The sequence below is a fragment of the Salvelinus fontinalis genome, chromosome 4 (assembly GCF_029448725.1).
Source record: "Salvelinus fontinalis isolate EN_2023a chromosome 4, ASM2944872v1, whole genome shotgun sequence".
Taxonomy (NCBI): Eukaryota; Metazoa; Chordata; class Actinopteri; order Salmoniformes; family Salmonidae; genus Salvelinus; species Salvelinus fontinalis.
Window position 1 is genome coordinate 76466404 of NC_074668.1, and position 17409 is coordinate 76483812.

At 42.5% G+C, this 17409-nt stretch overlaps 2 protein-coding genes across 2 annotated transcripts; both read left to right on the forward strand.

Annotated features, from left to right (window-relative positions):
• Nucleotides 1-4339: 4339 nt before the first annotated feature.
• Nucleotides 4340-12369, forward strand: LOC129854435 (complexin-3-like). The gene is made up of 3 exons (XM_055921480.1): nucleotides 4340-4926; nucleotides 9954-10041; nucleotides 10299-12369. Exons 1-3 carry the CDS (start codon nucleotides 4769-4771, stop codon nucleotides 10521-10523), a joined length of 471 nt encoding a protein of 156 aa, XP_055777455.1. The 5' UTR covers nucleotides 4340-4768; the 3' UTR covers nucleotides 10524-12369.
• Nucleotides 12370-13443: 1074 nt separating this feature from the next.
• LOC129854439 (growth arrest-specific protein 1-like) lies at nucleotides 13444-17400 on the forward strand. The gene has a single exon (XM_055921486.1). The coding sequence runs from the start codon at nucleotides 14301-14303 to the stop codon at nucleotides 15048-15050; it is 750 nt and encodes a 249-aa protein (XP_055777461.1). The 5' UTR covers nucleotides 13444-14300; the 3' UTR covers nucleotides 15051-17400.
• Nucleotides 17401-17409: the final 9 nt, after the last annotated feature.

Consider the following 17409-nt stretch of genomic DNA (forward strand, 5'->3'; position numbering starts at 1 on the left):
TCTTCTTCTTGAACTGCGCTGTTGGTCAAGGGCTTTTAAGTAAGCATTTCACGGTAAAGTCTACACTTGTTGTATTTGACGCATGTGACAAATAAAGTTTTATTTTTATTTAAATTGACATACATTACCATCACCATTCATCATTCCTGCTCCTGCCCCCCAGTCACCTCTGACCTTTCCCTTATCCTCTAACCCTATTTCCTCCACTTCCTCTCCTCCCCATCCTCATTTCACCACTCCTCCCTTCTCCCTCTCTCACCATTCCTCTCTCTTTTCACCCTCTCATTGCCAATTGTTTGCAGCAATTCAGATGAAAGAGAATCTTCCGGCTATTGCATCCCATTTCACCACAGTCAGCACTACCCTATTGTACTCTGCTATCCCTCTCAGGAAACTGGACTATATCAGGAAAATACAGGATGGAGGGAGGGAGAGATATGGAGGGGTAGAGAGAGAATTGAAGAGATGGGAAGGGTGGGAATGTGAGGTAATGGGAGAGAAGGGGACAGAGAGAGGTTGAGGGTGAAAGGTATAAGGTTTAAGTGAATGGGAAGCTGGTATGGACCAGTCTTTGTTGCAAGATGTATCTTACCTTATGCTCATAATCAGGATATAGGGCGCATTCTAAGAAATAAATGTATGACCTAGTTTTATTTCTGCTTGCATTATGTATTTATATTGATGTGTGTATTTTCTGTACTTTATGTCATTCAGGGCTCATCTGTAAACGAGACCTTGGTCTCAGTATGACTCCTTGTTAAAATTAAGGTAAAATAAATCAAATAAAGATTCATATCCAATCTACATTATGATGCCCATGGTTTTCTGTTCATGTTAAAGCCTCCTGACCTCCACTACCACTTAAAATGTCTTCATACTCATGCTAAGCCCCAACATAATGTGTTGCTTATATGGTAGACAGTGATGTAAGTGGAAGGCCCAGTGTTAGCATCATGACCCCGAATGTAGTTTAGCACCTAAAAAACGAACCTAAGGCGTGTCAAACAAGCTGTCCATGGGCTGTGTGCAGCCTGCCATGATGTAACACTAACACCAAGCAACACTTGCCTCTTGGATTATTTCAGAAGATTTGATGTTGGAAAAACAACACTCCACACAATGAAATTAGGTCATTCCTAGCATCAGATTGTTTTGTTCAAGCACCGCAGGTGAAAAGTGAGTGACCCTCTGGATAATTGCCTTCATAGAAATGGTCCCTTAGGCAAAGTAAGTGACAGCCCTGCACCAGCTGATGACTGCATATACTCATTTATGTAGAGCTCCAAGCAAGCAAAGCTCCCTGAACCATTCTATTGTGTGCTGCTGCAGTCAGTAGTTACATGATGATTTTAAGCCCTCATCTGAGGAAACAAAGGTGTGACATATGTTGAGGATCAGAAGGGATGGCTGACATACAGGAAGGAGTTTCTATCCCATCGTTTGATAATCCTAAACACCACCACCACCTGACTAACCCGAAATGATGGATAGCATGGTGCTCTCTGTCATGTTCACTCACACTAATCACTGGAAATGCTCAAGTCACATTAAGTGAGCAGCACGTTTGTGAATTCTGCTGGTGATTTCCCACCTGGAGGATAAAGATACTTTGTGTGCGTATTTTCACTGGACTAAATAGTACCAATTAATCAGAATATGGGAAGTCAGAGGGGGGATGGTTCCTTGGGTAGTACATAACCCCCTTCACACTGAACTGGGGTTATGTCTCAGAGGTCACAGCAACCAAGCCCCTCAGCTACAGCTCCATAGGCTACACTGTGACACACAAACACAGAAATAGGCTGATCCAGGCAGGGCCAGCTGTGCCCTCACCCAGACAGGCCCACACAGTTCTGTTGGGGTTTGTGTATAAAGTGCTTGTCCATGCGTGCTCATTATATAAGGGTTTGTGTAAGGCATTTTCATTAACGCACTCATGCGTCACATCTATGCTTTGCATATAGCTCCATTGGTCATTTTCACAGAACATTTGATCTAATAGAAACACTTGAGTAAATGAGGGATACAAAGTATATTGAAAGCAGGTGTGGTTCCTGAGTTAATTAAGCAATTAACATCCCATCATGCTTAGAGTCATGTATACAAATGCTGGGCAGGCCATTATTTTGGCTACCATGGCTATGCCTCCATAGGATGACAATCCCTCCATCCACAGGGCACGAGTGGTCACTGAATGGTTTGATGAGCATGAAAACGATTCAAACCATACGCCATGGCCTTCTCAGTCACCAGATCTCAACCAAATTGAACACTTATAGGAGATTCTGGAGCGGTGCCTGAGAGCGTTTTCCACCACCATCAACAAAACACCCAATGATGGAATTTGTTGTGGAAGAATGGTGTCACATCCCTTCAATAGAGTTCCAGACACATGTAGAATCTATGCCAACGCACATTGAAGCTGTTCTGGCTCGAGGTGGCCCAACGCCCTATTAATAACACGCCTTATGTTGGTGTTTCCTTTATTTTGGCACTTACCAGTGTGTAAGATTATGTCTGCAACGCAATGAATATCTGTTTTTTCACCGTCTAGACTAAAATGAACAGAAAATGGCAACCTATTAATGAAACTAAGGATTTTCAGAATAATTGCTCCAATGCAGATACATGTTGTTGTGTTTTTCACATTTTGAATTTTACATACCAGTATTTAACATTCAAAGATTCAACAAGCTTGTTTGTCTGAGAAGATTGGTGGTGATTCAGTCCTTGGGCAGAGAGAGAGACAGGAAGAGAAAGATGCACAGGGAGATTGAGATAGATCTATATCCCCTGTCTGTCAGAGTCATCAATTACAGAGTAACTGTATAGGCCTATGTGAGTATATAGAATGTAGAAAAGCTGAAGCACCATTCTGTATCAATATCAGTATCCTCCTCACCACCACCACCACGCTCATGTGACATGGCCTGCAGTAGAATGGATGCCCCTGGAGACCCTCAAACACCCTGGTCCCACTGGTATCTGCAGTCTATATACTGTGTGTCTGTATAATTAACATAATGTATATTAATATGGGTCTGTATGCAACCTCCTTATCCAGGGCTGAATGGTGATTCATGACGAGCAGTGTGTGAGACAAGACGAGACCTGAGCTGTGAACAGAGAGCAGGTCCCAGGAGAACACTTGTGCTTAAATAAGAAACATCTCCTCACGGTGTCAATTCTTCTTACATTTTACGCAGATTACAATTCGATCATACTTATTTGTAAAGTTATAATTCAATTTACTTTATGTAGAGGAGGCTTTGAAGTTTGGCAGCCAGGGGATTTGAAACTACCCAGGTGGGTCTGTTAAGCCAGTGACAGAGTGCATTGAGACATGATCTGTCTCTCCTAATCCACTGGAAAGTAGGGCATGCTTCTTGGTGTCAGGCGTGCTGCGCACATCATGACGCAAAAGTTGTTGATTGAAGATGCACCTCATACTGTATCTGTGGAGAGTATACATTTACATTTTGTGGGATTTAAGAAAAAGACAGGGTGGAGAAAGAGAGAGAGGAGGGAGAGAGAGGGGGCAGAGAGAGCAAGAGGGAGGGAAAGAAGAGAGAGAAAAAGAAAGATAGGATCTGTAACCAAATATTTAAATAACATTGTCTTAATGACGACCCCTACAGTATAGGCCTACAGACACACTTAGGCCTAGAAAAAGGACCCTTTCTGATTTCTAATTGGTCTCATTAATTTGTAACACCATACCCTTTTCCTGTACTGTTGTGTATGGAGATAGGTTAGGTGAGACACACTGTTAATAACCTGGCGGTGAAGGATCAAATAGTCTGAGTGATGTGAGTGTGTGGTCTGTGTGTAAACCATAAAGCAAATAGCCTTTATCGGGGGCATGGACAACTGTTTATTGAGGTTTGTGCAACATTCATTTCAAATGCAATTACACACAAGTTTGCCTGCAGGAGCTGCTCTCTCTCTCTTTCTCTCTCTCTCTTTCCCTGAGCAGCAGACAACTGCCCACCCCCACTCCATATGAGACACATGTTTATGTGCGCTCAGTGGAAAACAGATGATATTCCACATTAACATTTTAATAAAAGTAGTATTAGACTATACTACACAGGACAAATGATGCAAAAATAATAATAAGTGATGTATTTCTTCAAATTGGATCGGATTATTTCATATGACATTTTGATTTTCACAACAACAAAAAAGCGCACAAAATGACTCCAAAGACGCACGGGCATCAAAACCATACAAAACAGCTAGCAGACACGGTAGTTGACTCGTCACGTGTGTGTGTCTGTCCCTGCCGGAGTCCGTTGTGAATGTGAGGAGCACCTGTCTGACTCAATAGTGAGTAAAATCAGACGGCGAATCACGGGAACCCACGTGTGGTGCTAGGGCGCATCGTGAAAGCGCACGCTTAATCCAGCGATCCGTGGGATTGGGCAGAGGGAGTGGAGGTTGAGTTTGGGAAAAAAACACGGTTGGTAGAGTTGAGAGTCAAACTTATTGGCTCAGATATTTGTGCAGTCACGTCCTCTCTTGCTAACCTCCACCCTCAACGCGGAGCTGTCCATTGGCACTGGTGCTGAAACGCGTAGGTTCTCAATCCCTCACAGCGGTGCGAGACAGTGTCGAGAGTAAAACATTTGGATGATTGTATTGACTTTATCCATATATTTTTGAGAAGCTTTGGTGGATATCCATTGATTTACTCAGCTTTCATCAAGAGCGCATCAAAGGTCCACGTTCTGACCCGGTCAGTTAACGGACTCTAAGAGGCATAAATATGGCTTTTCTGGTGAAACAAATGGTGGGAGGGCATGTGAAGAACCTAACCGGGGGTTTGACTGAGGAAAAGCCCGAAGGAGAGAAATCGGAAGCCGCAGCGGCAGGAATGACCCAGGAGGAATTTGAACAATATCAACAACAGTTAGAGGAGGAAAAGTAAGAACAAACCCAAGTTTATCGATCCATTTGAATAGCCTATAGATTTTGAAAGGGTTACGTACTATAAAGCGGCGTTTATTCTGTGTAATGTCCAATGTAAAGACGCTGCTGAGCGCGTGCCTTCACTAGCCCCAGTGCGCCATGCACTATTTTACGCATCAGTGGGATCCACGGCGTGCTACCGAGCTCACCACACAGCTGCTACACTCGATAAATGAGTTTTCTTTCAGGTTTCAAGAATCAGGCTATATAGGACGGTTTTCCATTGGAATTCTTGCAATAGCCTAGAAACAAAAATGTGTAAGTAATCACAGTGAGTTTAATGCCCAATTATATTGTAAAACGGACTCGTTTTCCAATAGGCATATACTAATGACAATTGATAATTGTCTTCAGATTCATTCTAGAACATGAATTCAGTTACTTTTATGTCAATTTATCTCAAAATGTATTGATGTAACATTTTGCATATCTTCCTCAATGAGCTCTTCCTCAATGAGCTCCCCCCTTTTATGCATGTCCCTGTGATGTAGGCCTCCATTTTAATTTTGTTCACAAAGAGTAGACACCTCAACAGAATAAATTAGTCGGATGTGAGTATCTCTGATCTTGAAATGTATTTTTATCTGGGTATAACAAAGAAACCCATTGCCATAGCCATAGAATGTCCTCTGTCCATATCATAAAACATCTGATAATTGAATTGACTTCACTTCAAATTCCCCTATGTGAGAGGAGAAGATTTTTTATTTATTTATTTCACCTTTATTTAACCAGGTAGGCAAGTTGAGAACAAGTTCTCATTTACAATTGCGACCTGGCCAAGATAAAGCAAAGCAGTTCAACACATACAACAACACAGAGTTACACCTGAGGTAAAACAAACATACAGTCAATAATACAGTAGAAAAATAAGTCTAGATACAATGTGAGCAAATGAGGTGAGATAAGGGAGGTAAAGGCAAAAAAGGCCATGGTGGCGAAGTAAATACAATATAGCAAGTAAAACACTGGAATGGTAGATTTGCAGTGGAAGAATGTTTAAAGTAGAAATAGAAATAATGGGGTGCAAAGGAGCAAAATAAATAAATACAGTAGGGGATGAGGTAGTTGTTTGGGCTAAATTATAGATGGGCTATGTACAGGTGCAGTAATCTGTGAGAAGCTCTGACACCTGGTGCTTAAAGCTAGTGAGGGAGATAAGTGTTTCCAGTTTCAGAGATTTTTGTAGTTCGTTCCAGTCATTGGCAGCAGAGAACTGGAAGGAGAGGCAGCCAAAGGAGGAATGTCAAGATGTCAAGGTTTGAAACAGATGACTCTAGAAAAGCTCATAAATCTGAACATATATCTTGTCCTGTGAAAAAAATACCCTTGAAATGTGTCTTATCATGTGCAGTGCCTCCACACACACCTGTATCTATATGAAAAGTATACTTCATTAAAAATAAATGGGTAGTACTACAGGGCACTACCCTGGCTTAAGGTCACATGGCTCCAGGCTCCAGGACAAAGAGCCTGTTTGCTGTTGACATGTCAGACATGGTGGAGCATCCACTGACTCCCCTCAGAGACTAGCCTCAACTGTCCACAGCCCACATTGACCTCAATCCCATACCATCATACATTACACTGGGCTTCAGGGGAGGTGAGCTCTTATAATGTGGCTACCACCATACAATAGATCATAGCACAACGTCTGGTGTCAGTGCTCTGTATAATCCAAGGAGAATAGGGTTGTTGGAATGGGGTTGTTTGCGGTGGCATGTCATATATAATCATGTTATCAGGCACAGTAGTCACAATGACATCCCCTGGTTATATGATGCCCTTGAGAGGAGAAGACACAAGACTCGTCATCTCAGTGCCATCAGGCGCTCTACCATTGGCTGTCACAGAGAGCTGGTTTATGTGCTGCTGTGTGGTGGTTTACATGCTCATGTTCATTCACGGTGGGCAAGATAACAGTAATGCCACTGTGAATATACACTGAGTGAACAACACATTAAGAACACCTGTTCTTTCCATGACATAGACTGACCAGGTGAATCCAGGTGAAAGCTATGATCCCTTATTGATGTGACTTGTTAAATCCACTTAAATCAGTGTAGATGAAGGGGAGGAGACAGGTTAAAGAAGGATTTTTACGCCTTGAGACAATTGAGACATGGATTGTGTATTTGTGCCATTCAGAGGGTGAAAGGGAATAACAAAATATTTAAGTGCCTTTGAACGGGGTATGGTAGTAGGTGCCAGGTGCATCAGTTTGTGTCAAGAACTGCAACGCTGCTGGGTTTTTCATGGTCAACAGTTTTCCATGTGTATCAACAATGGTGCACCACCCAAAGGACATCCAGCCAACTGTGGGAAGCATCCCTGTGGAACGCTTTCGATACCTTGTAGAGTTCATGCCCCGACGCATTGAGGCTGTTCTGAGGGCAAAAGGGGGTGCAACTCAATATTAGGAAGGTTTTCTTGATGTTTTGTACACTCAGTATATATCCCCTCAGGGCCAGCCCTAGCCTTTTGGGGGACCAAGGCGAGATTTGGTTGGGGGGGCCCCAACCTCACAGGCAGAACATTTTAGTGCCCCCCCCCCCCCCCCCCCCCCCCCCCCTTGACAGCGGAGAGAACATTTTGAAGTTTTCTGAAATTCTATACATTTTGCCATGAATTTTCCCATGTTTATATGATATCTGAATGAGAGTGACTAACAAAACCAATTGGGGCCCCCTGGAGATCACCCTTCGTGCTCGATTGGTAATTTGGCCATGATTACTACAAGTTTAGATAGCTGGTTAGACTAATTTACCAATCTAAAAAATATTAGCTGACATGGGCTAATTGAGTGACTGTCAGAACAAGAGGAAAACTGCTGTGACCACCTATGTTGCTTATGCCCAGGGCTGGCCCTGCATCCCCTGCATGATAGGGATATGACCTTGTCATTGGCCATGCACATGTATCATGCCATTGTTTACAGTACTGTATGTATGCATCATGATGTCATGCTGTCATTCAGACCACACTGTTGGCATGATCACATAGGTCTCGTGACGTCACCTCGGTTCATGGAGTCTGCTTCGGAATGTTTGGTGCAAGATGTAGGTCTAGTATTGTCTTTTGAAAGAGTTTAATCCTATTCAGGTGTTTAAATTACATTTTTAGTGATGGTTTCAATCTGATTATTGGAAAATTAGGGACAAAGATGATTTGAGTAATACTAAGAGGGCTGCCACGGAAAATACAAACTGTCTCTTATCTGCCCTCTGCTGGAGTTACCAAATGGGTAGTATTGCAGTATTGCTGTACGTGGTGGTGAAGTATAAATATCTGATTTACCTCAACATAAGGCTTGCAGTATGATGATATTTGTATGGTGGTGTAGGGCAGAGGACATGGTGATGGGGTGCTGTGGTGTCTGGGTGTGCTGTAGAGTGAGGTGATCCAAGGTTGTGTAGATTCACTGGTTTGGAAGCTGTAAAAGGAGGTGTGCTAGTCAGTCAGTGTTCTGGAGTGGATTAATCCTAGGTTCTGGGTTCAGAGGGTTTAGAGTTCTGTAGAGTGGTGTGGTCCTAGGTTCTGGGTTCAGAGGTTGTAGAGTTCTGTAGAGTGGTGTTGTCCTAAGTTCTGGGTTGGAAGGGTGTAGAGTGGATTAATCCTAGGTTCTGGGTTCAGAGGGTTTAGAGTTCTGTAGAGTGGTGTGGTCCTAGGTTCTGGGTTCAGAGGCTGTAGAGTTCTGTAGAGGGGTGTTGTCCTAGGTTCTGGGTTGGAAGGGTGTAGAGTTCTGTAGAGTGGTGTTGTCCTAGGTTCTGGGTTGGAAGGGTGTAGAGTTCTGTAGAGTGGTGTTGTCCTAGGTCCTGGGTTGGAAGGGTGTAGAGTTCTGTAGAGTGGTGTTGTCCTAGGCTCTGGGTTGGAAGGGTGTAGAGTTCTGTAGAGGGGTGTTGTCCTAGGTTCTGGGTTGGAAGGGTGTAGAGTTCTGTAGAGGGGTGTGATCCTAGGTTTCTGTGGGTTCACTAAGTTGGCAGCTGTAGAAATAGGTGAGTGCTAGTCAGTCAGTGAGTCAGTGAGTCAGTCAGTCAGTCAATGCTGCTCTACATCCCAGAAGTCTGAATATAATTCCCCAGTAGAGCAGTGGACCGGTAGTAGACTGCATCTGGATCTCACTGCAAGAGCAAAGCCTCTCTCTGTCGTTCTCCCTCTCTCTGCCTCCCTCCCTCCTCCTCTACCCCCAGGTGTTACTGCTGCTTGTCCACCTTCTGTTGGCCTGGACTCTTGAGTCAGAGTGCAGCTCAGCACAGGGCTCCCTGTGTTCTTTTCTTTCAGCCCTCACTATGAGATCCACAGTGGTATAAAAATCTAATATTGTCACATACACCAGATAGGTGCAGTGAAAGTTGTTGTTTACAGGGTCTGCCATAGTAGTACGGAGCCCTGGAGCAAATTCACGTTAAGTGCCTTACTCAAGGGCACATCGACAGATTTTTCACCTTATCGGCTCAGGTATACGAAGCAGCGACCTTTTCATTACTGGCCCAACACTCTAACCGCGATGGCTGAGCTATGTGGTTAATAGTAACCAATGAATTTGTGCATTTGTGATACATCGCATTACAAACAAATCTAACAACGTTCCATACTAAAGACCAAGACATGTTAACATTACAAAAAGCCTTATGGATGATATAAATGATCATTACAGCATCTGTCCTCACATTGCCACTAATGCTGTTAAAACCTTAATCCTTCAGTCTAATTATGGAGGTGGACTGAAGGAGGCGTTTGTTATGAAGCATCAACTTCAAAGCCTCGAGATTATCCCACCTTTGCAGACGGTATGTGTGTGTGTGTGTGTGTGTGTGTGCGTGCGTGCGTGCGTGCGTGTGCGTGTGCGTGTGTGTGTGTGTGTGTGTGTGTGTGTGTGTGTGTGCGTGCGTGTGTGCGAGTGTGTGTGTGTGTGTGTGTGTGTGTGTGTGTTTAATCCACTGTTAACAATTGTTAACCATTTTCTCTCTGGTTTTCCCCAGGCAGGAACGAGATGCTAGTTTTGCGCAGAAGAAAGCTGAGCGGGCAACAGTTAGAAGTCACTTCCGGGACAAATACAGACTGCCAAAGGTACATCCATTACTGATTCTGCATATTTGATTCAAGTATTTTCTTACTACATGTTATTACAGTTATTACAGGGTCAGATCTAGGTTGTGTCCTTGAATCAAAAACACCATCCAAATGTGTTCTGTTTGTACTCTCTTTCCTTTCTCCCTATGTCTCAATCATCTCATTCCTCTTCCTTTCCTTTGCCCTCGCTCCCTACACCCTCTCCCACTGGCCTGTGTGTTTGTGTTTCTGTCTCCACTGTGTGTGCGACCCAGAATGAGCTGGATGACACTCAGATCCAGCAGGCGGGGGATGACGTGGAGCTGCCCACAGAGCTAGCCAAGATGATCGCTGACGACAACAAGGAGGAGGCATCCAAAACGTCTGTCCTGGGCCAGCTGACCAACATCCAGAATGTGGACATGGACCAGCTGAAGGACAAGGCCCAGGCCACGCTGGAAGACCTCAAACAGTCTGCTGAGAAGTGCAATCTCATGTGATCTGGCTGGCTGACTGAATTCCTGCTCTCTCTCTATCTCTCCCTCCCTTACTCTCTTTATCTGTACAACAAAGGATTATGTAAGATATCATATGATCTATGATCATGTACAAACGTTGATAGTCATGTTGCTTTGAATACACACACATACAGTCAACACTGCCTCACACACACAAACATACTGCAGCAGCTTCTGGCCAAGGAATCAGAGTAAACACTGTCTAAGCTGTGGGGGAATCAGAGTAAACAATGTCTAAGCTGTGGGGGAATCAGAGTAAACAATGTCTAAGCTGTGGGGGAATCAGAGTAAACACTGTCTAAGCTGTGGGGGAATCAGAGTAAACACTGTCTAAGCTGTGGGGGAATCAGAGTAAACACTGTCTAAGCTGTGGGGGAATCAGAGTAAACAATGTCTAAGCTGTGGGGGAATCAGAGTAAACAATGTCTAAGCTGTGGGGGAATCAGAGTAAACAATGTCTAAGCTGTGGGGGAATCAGAGTAAACACTGTCTAAACTGTGGGGGAATCAGAGTAAACACTGTCTAAGCTGTGGGGGAATCAGAGTAAACACTGTCTAAGCTGTGGGGGAATCAGAGTAAACACTGTCTAAGCTGTGGGGGAATCAGAGTAAACAATGTCTAAGCTGTGGGGGAATCAGAGTAAACAATGTCTAAACTGTGGGGGAATCAGAGTAAACACTGTCTAAGCTGTGGGGGAATCAGAGTAAACAATGTCTAAGCTGTGGGGGAATCAGAGTAAACACTGTCTAAACTGTGGGGGAATCAGAGTAATAGTCTTATGCCAAAGACCCTTCGCAGAAAAGCATTTAGACAATGGCACAAAGTATATCAACTAGTCATATTAAGTGTGAGACTAAATCAAACTTTCTTGTCTAGGGAACACATTCAGTACATTACAAACCAAGTGTCTGTTATATCTATCGCAGGCGTAAATGTATTTGCGGTTAGCCTGTTCTGTTGTCCATCTAGTCTATGGTCATTAACTCGTTGGGGCCTTGCTAAGAGACAGCTCGTCCTCTGTAATGCCAACCCATCTAACCTTTCAACTCTAGCCTTTAACCTGTCCTCATATTGACCCATGACCTCTCCATCTCAGTGTTGTTTTGTGCTGGTGGTTTGGTGTCGTTTAAACGCTATGATATGTCAAATGCTGTCTTTGAAAATGTCATCCTCTGGCTGAGTGCTGGTCATAGTGTTTAATAAGTACACAATACTATGAACATATATGAACATATATATGAACATATAGTATTTGGTATTTGTCTGATTTGTTGTTGTATCACTAAATAAAGACGCAGGTGAGAGCAGGAGAGGGGTTTGTCAACCTTATTTGTATTACAGTAATATACAGTATATATTTCTCAAATACAGTGGTTCATGTCTTGTAATAGTTGAACAGTCCTTTTGTGACATTACAGTAATTGCATTTGAAGAAAGGATGGTGAACATGCCTTAGTAGCTTGTTTTATGTGATAGCTACTTTGTGCTTTCTTGTCAGTTCCATGAAGCAAAACAAACAAGTGTGAATATAATTAATTCTTACTCAAGTCTTACAGAGCCTGATCACCTATACATATCTATCTGTATTAAAATGTGTGACCTGCAATGATACTTGAAAGCCAACAGCAAGACCTTTCATTTCCAGTCACCCTATGGGGTGATTCAGGTTGATCTCATGATGATATTTCAGGAAGAGACATGTTGTTCATGATGTTTCTGTTTCCTGTCCACTCTTTGCTTCTTTTACATCATCTTTGTTTTTCAATGCTGTATGAAACGTATTGATTTTTGACTGACTGTTGAAACCATAATAAACAGATTTTTATAATGTATGCGTCATGTTTCTCCATTTGTTATCCAGCCAGTCTGACCATCTGGTCAGAAACTCCAGGACGGAAGATTTATAACATATAATTTACAGTCGCCATCGTTTGAGGCGATAAAACAAAACCTAATGTTCTGAACACTAGGTGGAGACAAAAATACAACGTCATCAGGAATGTTTGTTGATTAGTGATTGTTGAATTCATGACAAACGGAATTTAATCCTTAATCCATATTAGCCCCTAATTATTATCATGAAATTATTATCATTACAATAATGAAAGGCCAAATGATTATATTACAGTTGTTTTAACCATTGTTATAACCACGTTCTTAAATTAACCTTTATAATTATGTTTTTCTTTTTTTATTATAACCATTATTAGTGGCAACTTTACCTTACAGTGAAGTCTGATAATAAGCTCAGCCATCTGGCAGAATCAATAGCTCTTTGCAAAAGTGTAGTGTTTTTCAGGGAGAAGCCAGCCAGAAACTGCTTTGTGACATTTCGAGACAGCCCGGGTGTCGCTACGGGTTTTTCCAATCGCTTTTTTCAAAACACGTTAGTTAGCATTTCAATAGCAGAGAAGCCTGAGCTATTGGTAGTTTTCAAGTGCGGTGTGAAAGGGGAGAGCTGTAAAATATATTGATGCTAAACCTTCCTCTATTGATAGGCGCAGGGCGTGAACAATCTTCAGCCCAGAAAGACACTGTGCCACTGCATGGCCAATTTGACACAATTGGGGTGAAACGGGCCAGAAAATACTATTCTCTTCCATTCTGTTCTATCAATCAGGGCTTAAAAACTCACTAGAAAGAACAGCGTGAGGGAGAGTGAAAAGAGAGACAATTAGTAGAACTTTAAGTGAAACCCTCACTGTGCGACGGTTTTCATAGAGGTTTCCCTCCTCGGGTTATCGCTAAAAAGGAACAGATTTGTTTTTTTCTGCACTTAAAATTGGAGCAGTGGGTGCAAATGTGAGCTTCTAGCAATGGAATGCTTTCTGTCGACTGCTAGGGGGCTTGTGTGCGCCCCACACTCACTACCTCCCCAAACGTTGACGTGTTTTGTAAGGGGGACCACACAGGTCGTGAGTTTCATTAAATTTATAAACATTTTATTTATCCTGTATGACGAGCAGATTTCCAAAAACTACTTTGCTATAGAAATGAGTCCCACGAACTCGTCAATGACGACCAATCGTTGACCAGGATTGTAAATGGGAGAGGGGGCAAGGAAAACTTTCCTTTCTTTTTCTGGAAAAGGAGGGGTGTTGTGGGGGAAAGATTAACGAAGCGTGAAGCGTAACTGCAAGAGGGGGACAAAGACACATAGCTAGAGAAAATGCTACAGTGAGAAGAGGTAGTCCTAATGAATTCAACCAAAATAGTATGGAATACAGAACATGGAAAATATGAAAGTTTTTTAAAGCCAAGGAAGTTGGACGTATTTTGAAAACAAGAGTAAAGAGTTATGCTTTCAAACGAGGGCATGAAATGTTGATAGTAGGTGTCCGAACTTTGGACTGCGCATGTGGTCACTTTTTGTTCCTTTTTTACTGACACGGCTGTGACAGTTTTGCGGAGGATAGTGTTGCTTTGTTGCGTAGCTGACTCTATGCAAAGGATTTCAACATTTTTACTCATCCGTCCCAGACTGGATTCATTATACCGCATAAAACGGACTGTTATTCCACAACTGTCAAGCGTGTATTGGAGAGGCAGAGGGATGTCTTTAGGTTTGTAGCTAGGCCTACTAAACACATTCATGTTTGGACCATGAATGCTTACTAAACACATTTATGTTTGGACCATAAACGCCTCGTACTAAATGGGTTTATTAGTTACATTACGTTTTAAATTCATCATAGACTTGGCTGTCCCGCACTAACTGGAGGAAAATGTGCGCATCGTCGAACTAGAGCTCTCTCCAGCATGAAAAGTTGGTGCAGCGCTCTGGCGCTCTTCTCATCGGTGCTGTTGGCGCTAGATGCCCAGTTAATATGTTGGCAAGCCCTGCTCCGATGCCACGAGGAGGCAGACTGCGAGCTTGCATATAGCCAGTATCTAGCCGCCTGTGAAGGAAACATTAGAGGCACCAGAAGGCAATGCCCCAGCCACTGTATCAACGCGTTGATAAGACTGAATCACACCCGCAATGGCCCTTACCTCGAGAGGTGTGACTGTGGTCAGGACATGGAGTGTAGGGATGCAAAGCGGGCGATTGAGCCATGCCTCCCCCGGAGGTATCCTGGAGACGCGGGGGGGATAGGATGCACAGAGGCCCGTCAACGCTGCGAGGACGACACCGGCTGCCACTCCTCCCTGACAGCCTATTTGTCTTACTGTGGGCAACTCTTCAACGGCAGGAAATGCTCGTCCAGGTGCAAGGCCACAATACAACAGATGCTATTCATCCCAAATGGCATGCTACTAAACCAGTGTGTGTGCGACGGGGTGGAAAGGCCGTTCTGTGAGGTAGTCAAGGAGAACATGAGCAAACTGTGCCAGATTGGAGACCACAGTGTTATTTCAGACCAGGCAGATATGGACGATATGTATGAGGATGAAGACTATGAATCGAAAACAGAGGAGATATATCCTCCTGACTCAAATGTTAGTTCCCCGCAGCTGTCGATCTATATGGCCTTATTATGCATCACTCTCGCACGGATATTCTTTTGAGAAATGAATGTGGCCTCTTGTTGTGACCTCTCAGTTGGACAGACAGGACAGTCTGCTCGGGGACGGGTCCAATCGAATGAGCACGTGGGTTTGATGTAGCGGAATACTTTTTGCTACTAGTAATCTCCTATGGGCCTAATTGATTTTTCATATTTTGATGTGATGCCTTAATGCCTTCATCTGGGACACAAGAATTTACAGGACATTCAGACCACCAATTCAATTTGCAAACTAGGCCTAGGCTACTCATGAAATATCCTAGGTCGAAACTGTTCTGGAGTGTAAAGATCCATAAAGTGATTTTTTAAGGAGAAGTGAACCAAACTTGACTTCATTGTAACAATACTCCTCATTGGGCATTGCATCCATTACTTCTGGGCTACCTTTTAAACTCTTATGCCTATTTGTTTAGTTTTGTCTCAATGGTCCTTGGAGTGTGGCTTTATTAAGACTTAAGATAAACATTGGACCAGTCCAGTTTCTGTTTGCTTTCCTCTTTATTTTAGGGGCCTCTGCATTGTTGCAGCCATCACACTTCAAATATTTGTGGGGAACTGCCAGTGAACAGACAAGGGTTTGGAATCAAGTAGGCCTAGTTAAATTAACTGAAGTGCCTCTCCAGCCCCCCTACCCCCCATGACACATCCCCCACTCTTGATAGTTTATTTAAAATGTCCCACCACTCTCCCCCTTTAGGGACCCCCTTTCTTTATTGAAAACAAGAAGTCACCCTTCTCCTTATACACTGGCCTTTACAAGATGAATGTGGACTTATGATAGACTTATATGGACAAAAGAAGAGGCACTAGTGTTTTTTCTCAGAAAAAAATAAGAAATACCAGTTTATTACTATGAACAGCAGTACACAAGCTACTTGTTAATAGGCCTAGTTTAATTTATTATTCATTTCATATAAAGTGTAATGGGTTCCTTTCCAGGACAGAAACATGCTTGACAGTTAGCCTAGATATTTAGTAAGAAGGGAAAAGGCTAAGAAGTTATTCCATTATTTTTTAATGAAGCTAATCCTTCTGTGTCTTGTCATTATCTTTACAAGATGTCACTTTAAGTTGTTCTAAACTAATCTTTGTTTTTGTCATGATCGTCAATGTCATTTCTTTTTTATTTCACCTTGTTGGGTTGATGCTGGTCCATAGGGAAATGTAACTGTCATGTTGATGTTAAATTATATACATAAAAAAATAAAATAATGAAGGAATCTATGTTTTACATGTATATGTCATATATTAATGCTGTAAATTAGTGTCCAATTTTGTCCATTGTGACTTTACAGTCAATACACCACCTCATGAATAATATGGCAGTGGTTTACATGTACAAAAACATTGTTTTTTGAAATAATTCTGCTGGTAGATTTGTCATCTCAACCATTGTGGAAAGAAATAATGGATACTTGTTATATATGGAAAATAATTTATGTAATAAAATGATTAAGTGTGAGTCAAAAAGTCCAACTGTATGTTATTCAAAGTAGGAATGTTTCCAAGCCCCAACTAAATGAAACATCACACCAAAACTGTCAGCCCTAAAGTATAGGCAAATGTAACTGCGCTGGAACTAGAGAAGACTGGAATGTTCAATAAGGGAAAAATGTCATTTTGGATCAGGCTCCAAAGTCACGTGTCGCCCTTGAATGTGAACTTGTGCCATTGCCAAGCAAAGCAAAAGGACCAGCAGACATTGAATCGTTTTGAATGTCTACTGCGTTGATTTTTGAAATGATACACTTGCATTTCTGGTAGTCCTGGCAATAGCAACTTTTACATGAAAAGACAAAACAGGACCTCTCACTACCATTGTCTTCTCATATCATCCAACTTCCCTGGAATTTGTATTTTTTTTTTTAGAGACATGTATTTTGTTGACACAATAGTCCTAGAACAGGGTGATTGCATCTGAATGAATGCCTCCTGTGGCTGCTGAAACCACAAGTAACTGTGTGACTGCTGTGTATCCTTCATAATACCAGCATTGTGTAATACTTTAGTGATCAGGCCCAGTGTAACTGAAACCCAAGCAGGAATGTTAAGTGTCTGGCTGCATAATACATCTTATTTGGAAGAGAAGGCCAGGACTCTCTGTGCTCTTTGAGACATTTCAGGTTTAAGTTACTGCTTCCTGGTAAATTGTGCCTAATTACTTGTAAATGGCACTTTCTGTGTCAGTGTTAAAAGGTCAGTCACGACTCTTGAGAATGCAGTATTGTGTATTTGATCGTTTTCCCTTACAGTGCTTCTCAGTTCTCTTGGTCTTCAATGACATTTTCAGAGAAATAACTATGGAAATATAGCACATTAATAAATGTAGCATTTTTATAACACAGTGAGAATGCAATGGG

Coding starts and splice junctions, on each gene's coding strand:
- LOC129854439 (XM_055921486.1), top strand. CDS start 14,301: ATGAAAAGTTGGTGCAGCGCTCTGGCGCTCTTCTCATCGGTGCTGTTG.
- LOC129854435 (XM_055921480.1), top strand. CDS start 4,769: ATGGCTTTTCTGGTGAAACAAATGGTGGGAGGGCATGTGAAGAACCTA. Junction 4,927..9,953: donor CAACAGTTAGAGGAGGAAAA/GTAAGAACAAAC, acceptor GGTTTTCCCCAG/GCAGGAACGAGATGCTAGTT. Junction 10,042..10,298: donor ACAAATACAGACTGCCAAAG/GTACATCCATTA, acceptor TGTGCGACCCAG/AATGAGCTGGATGACACTCA.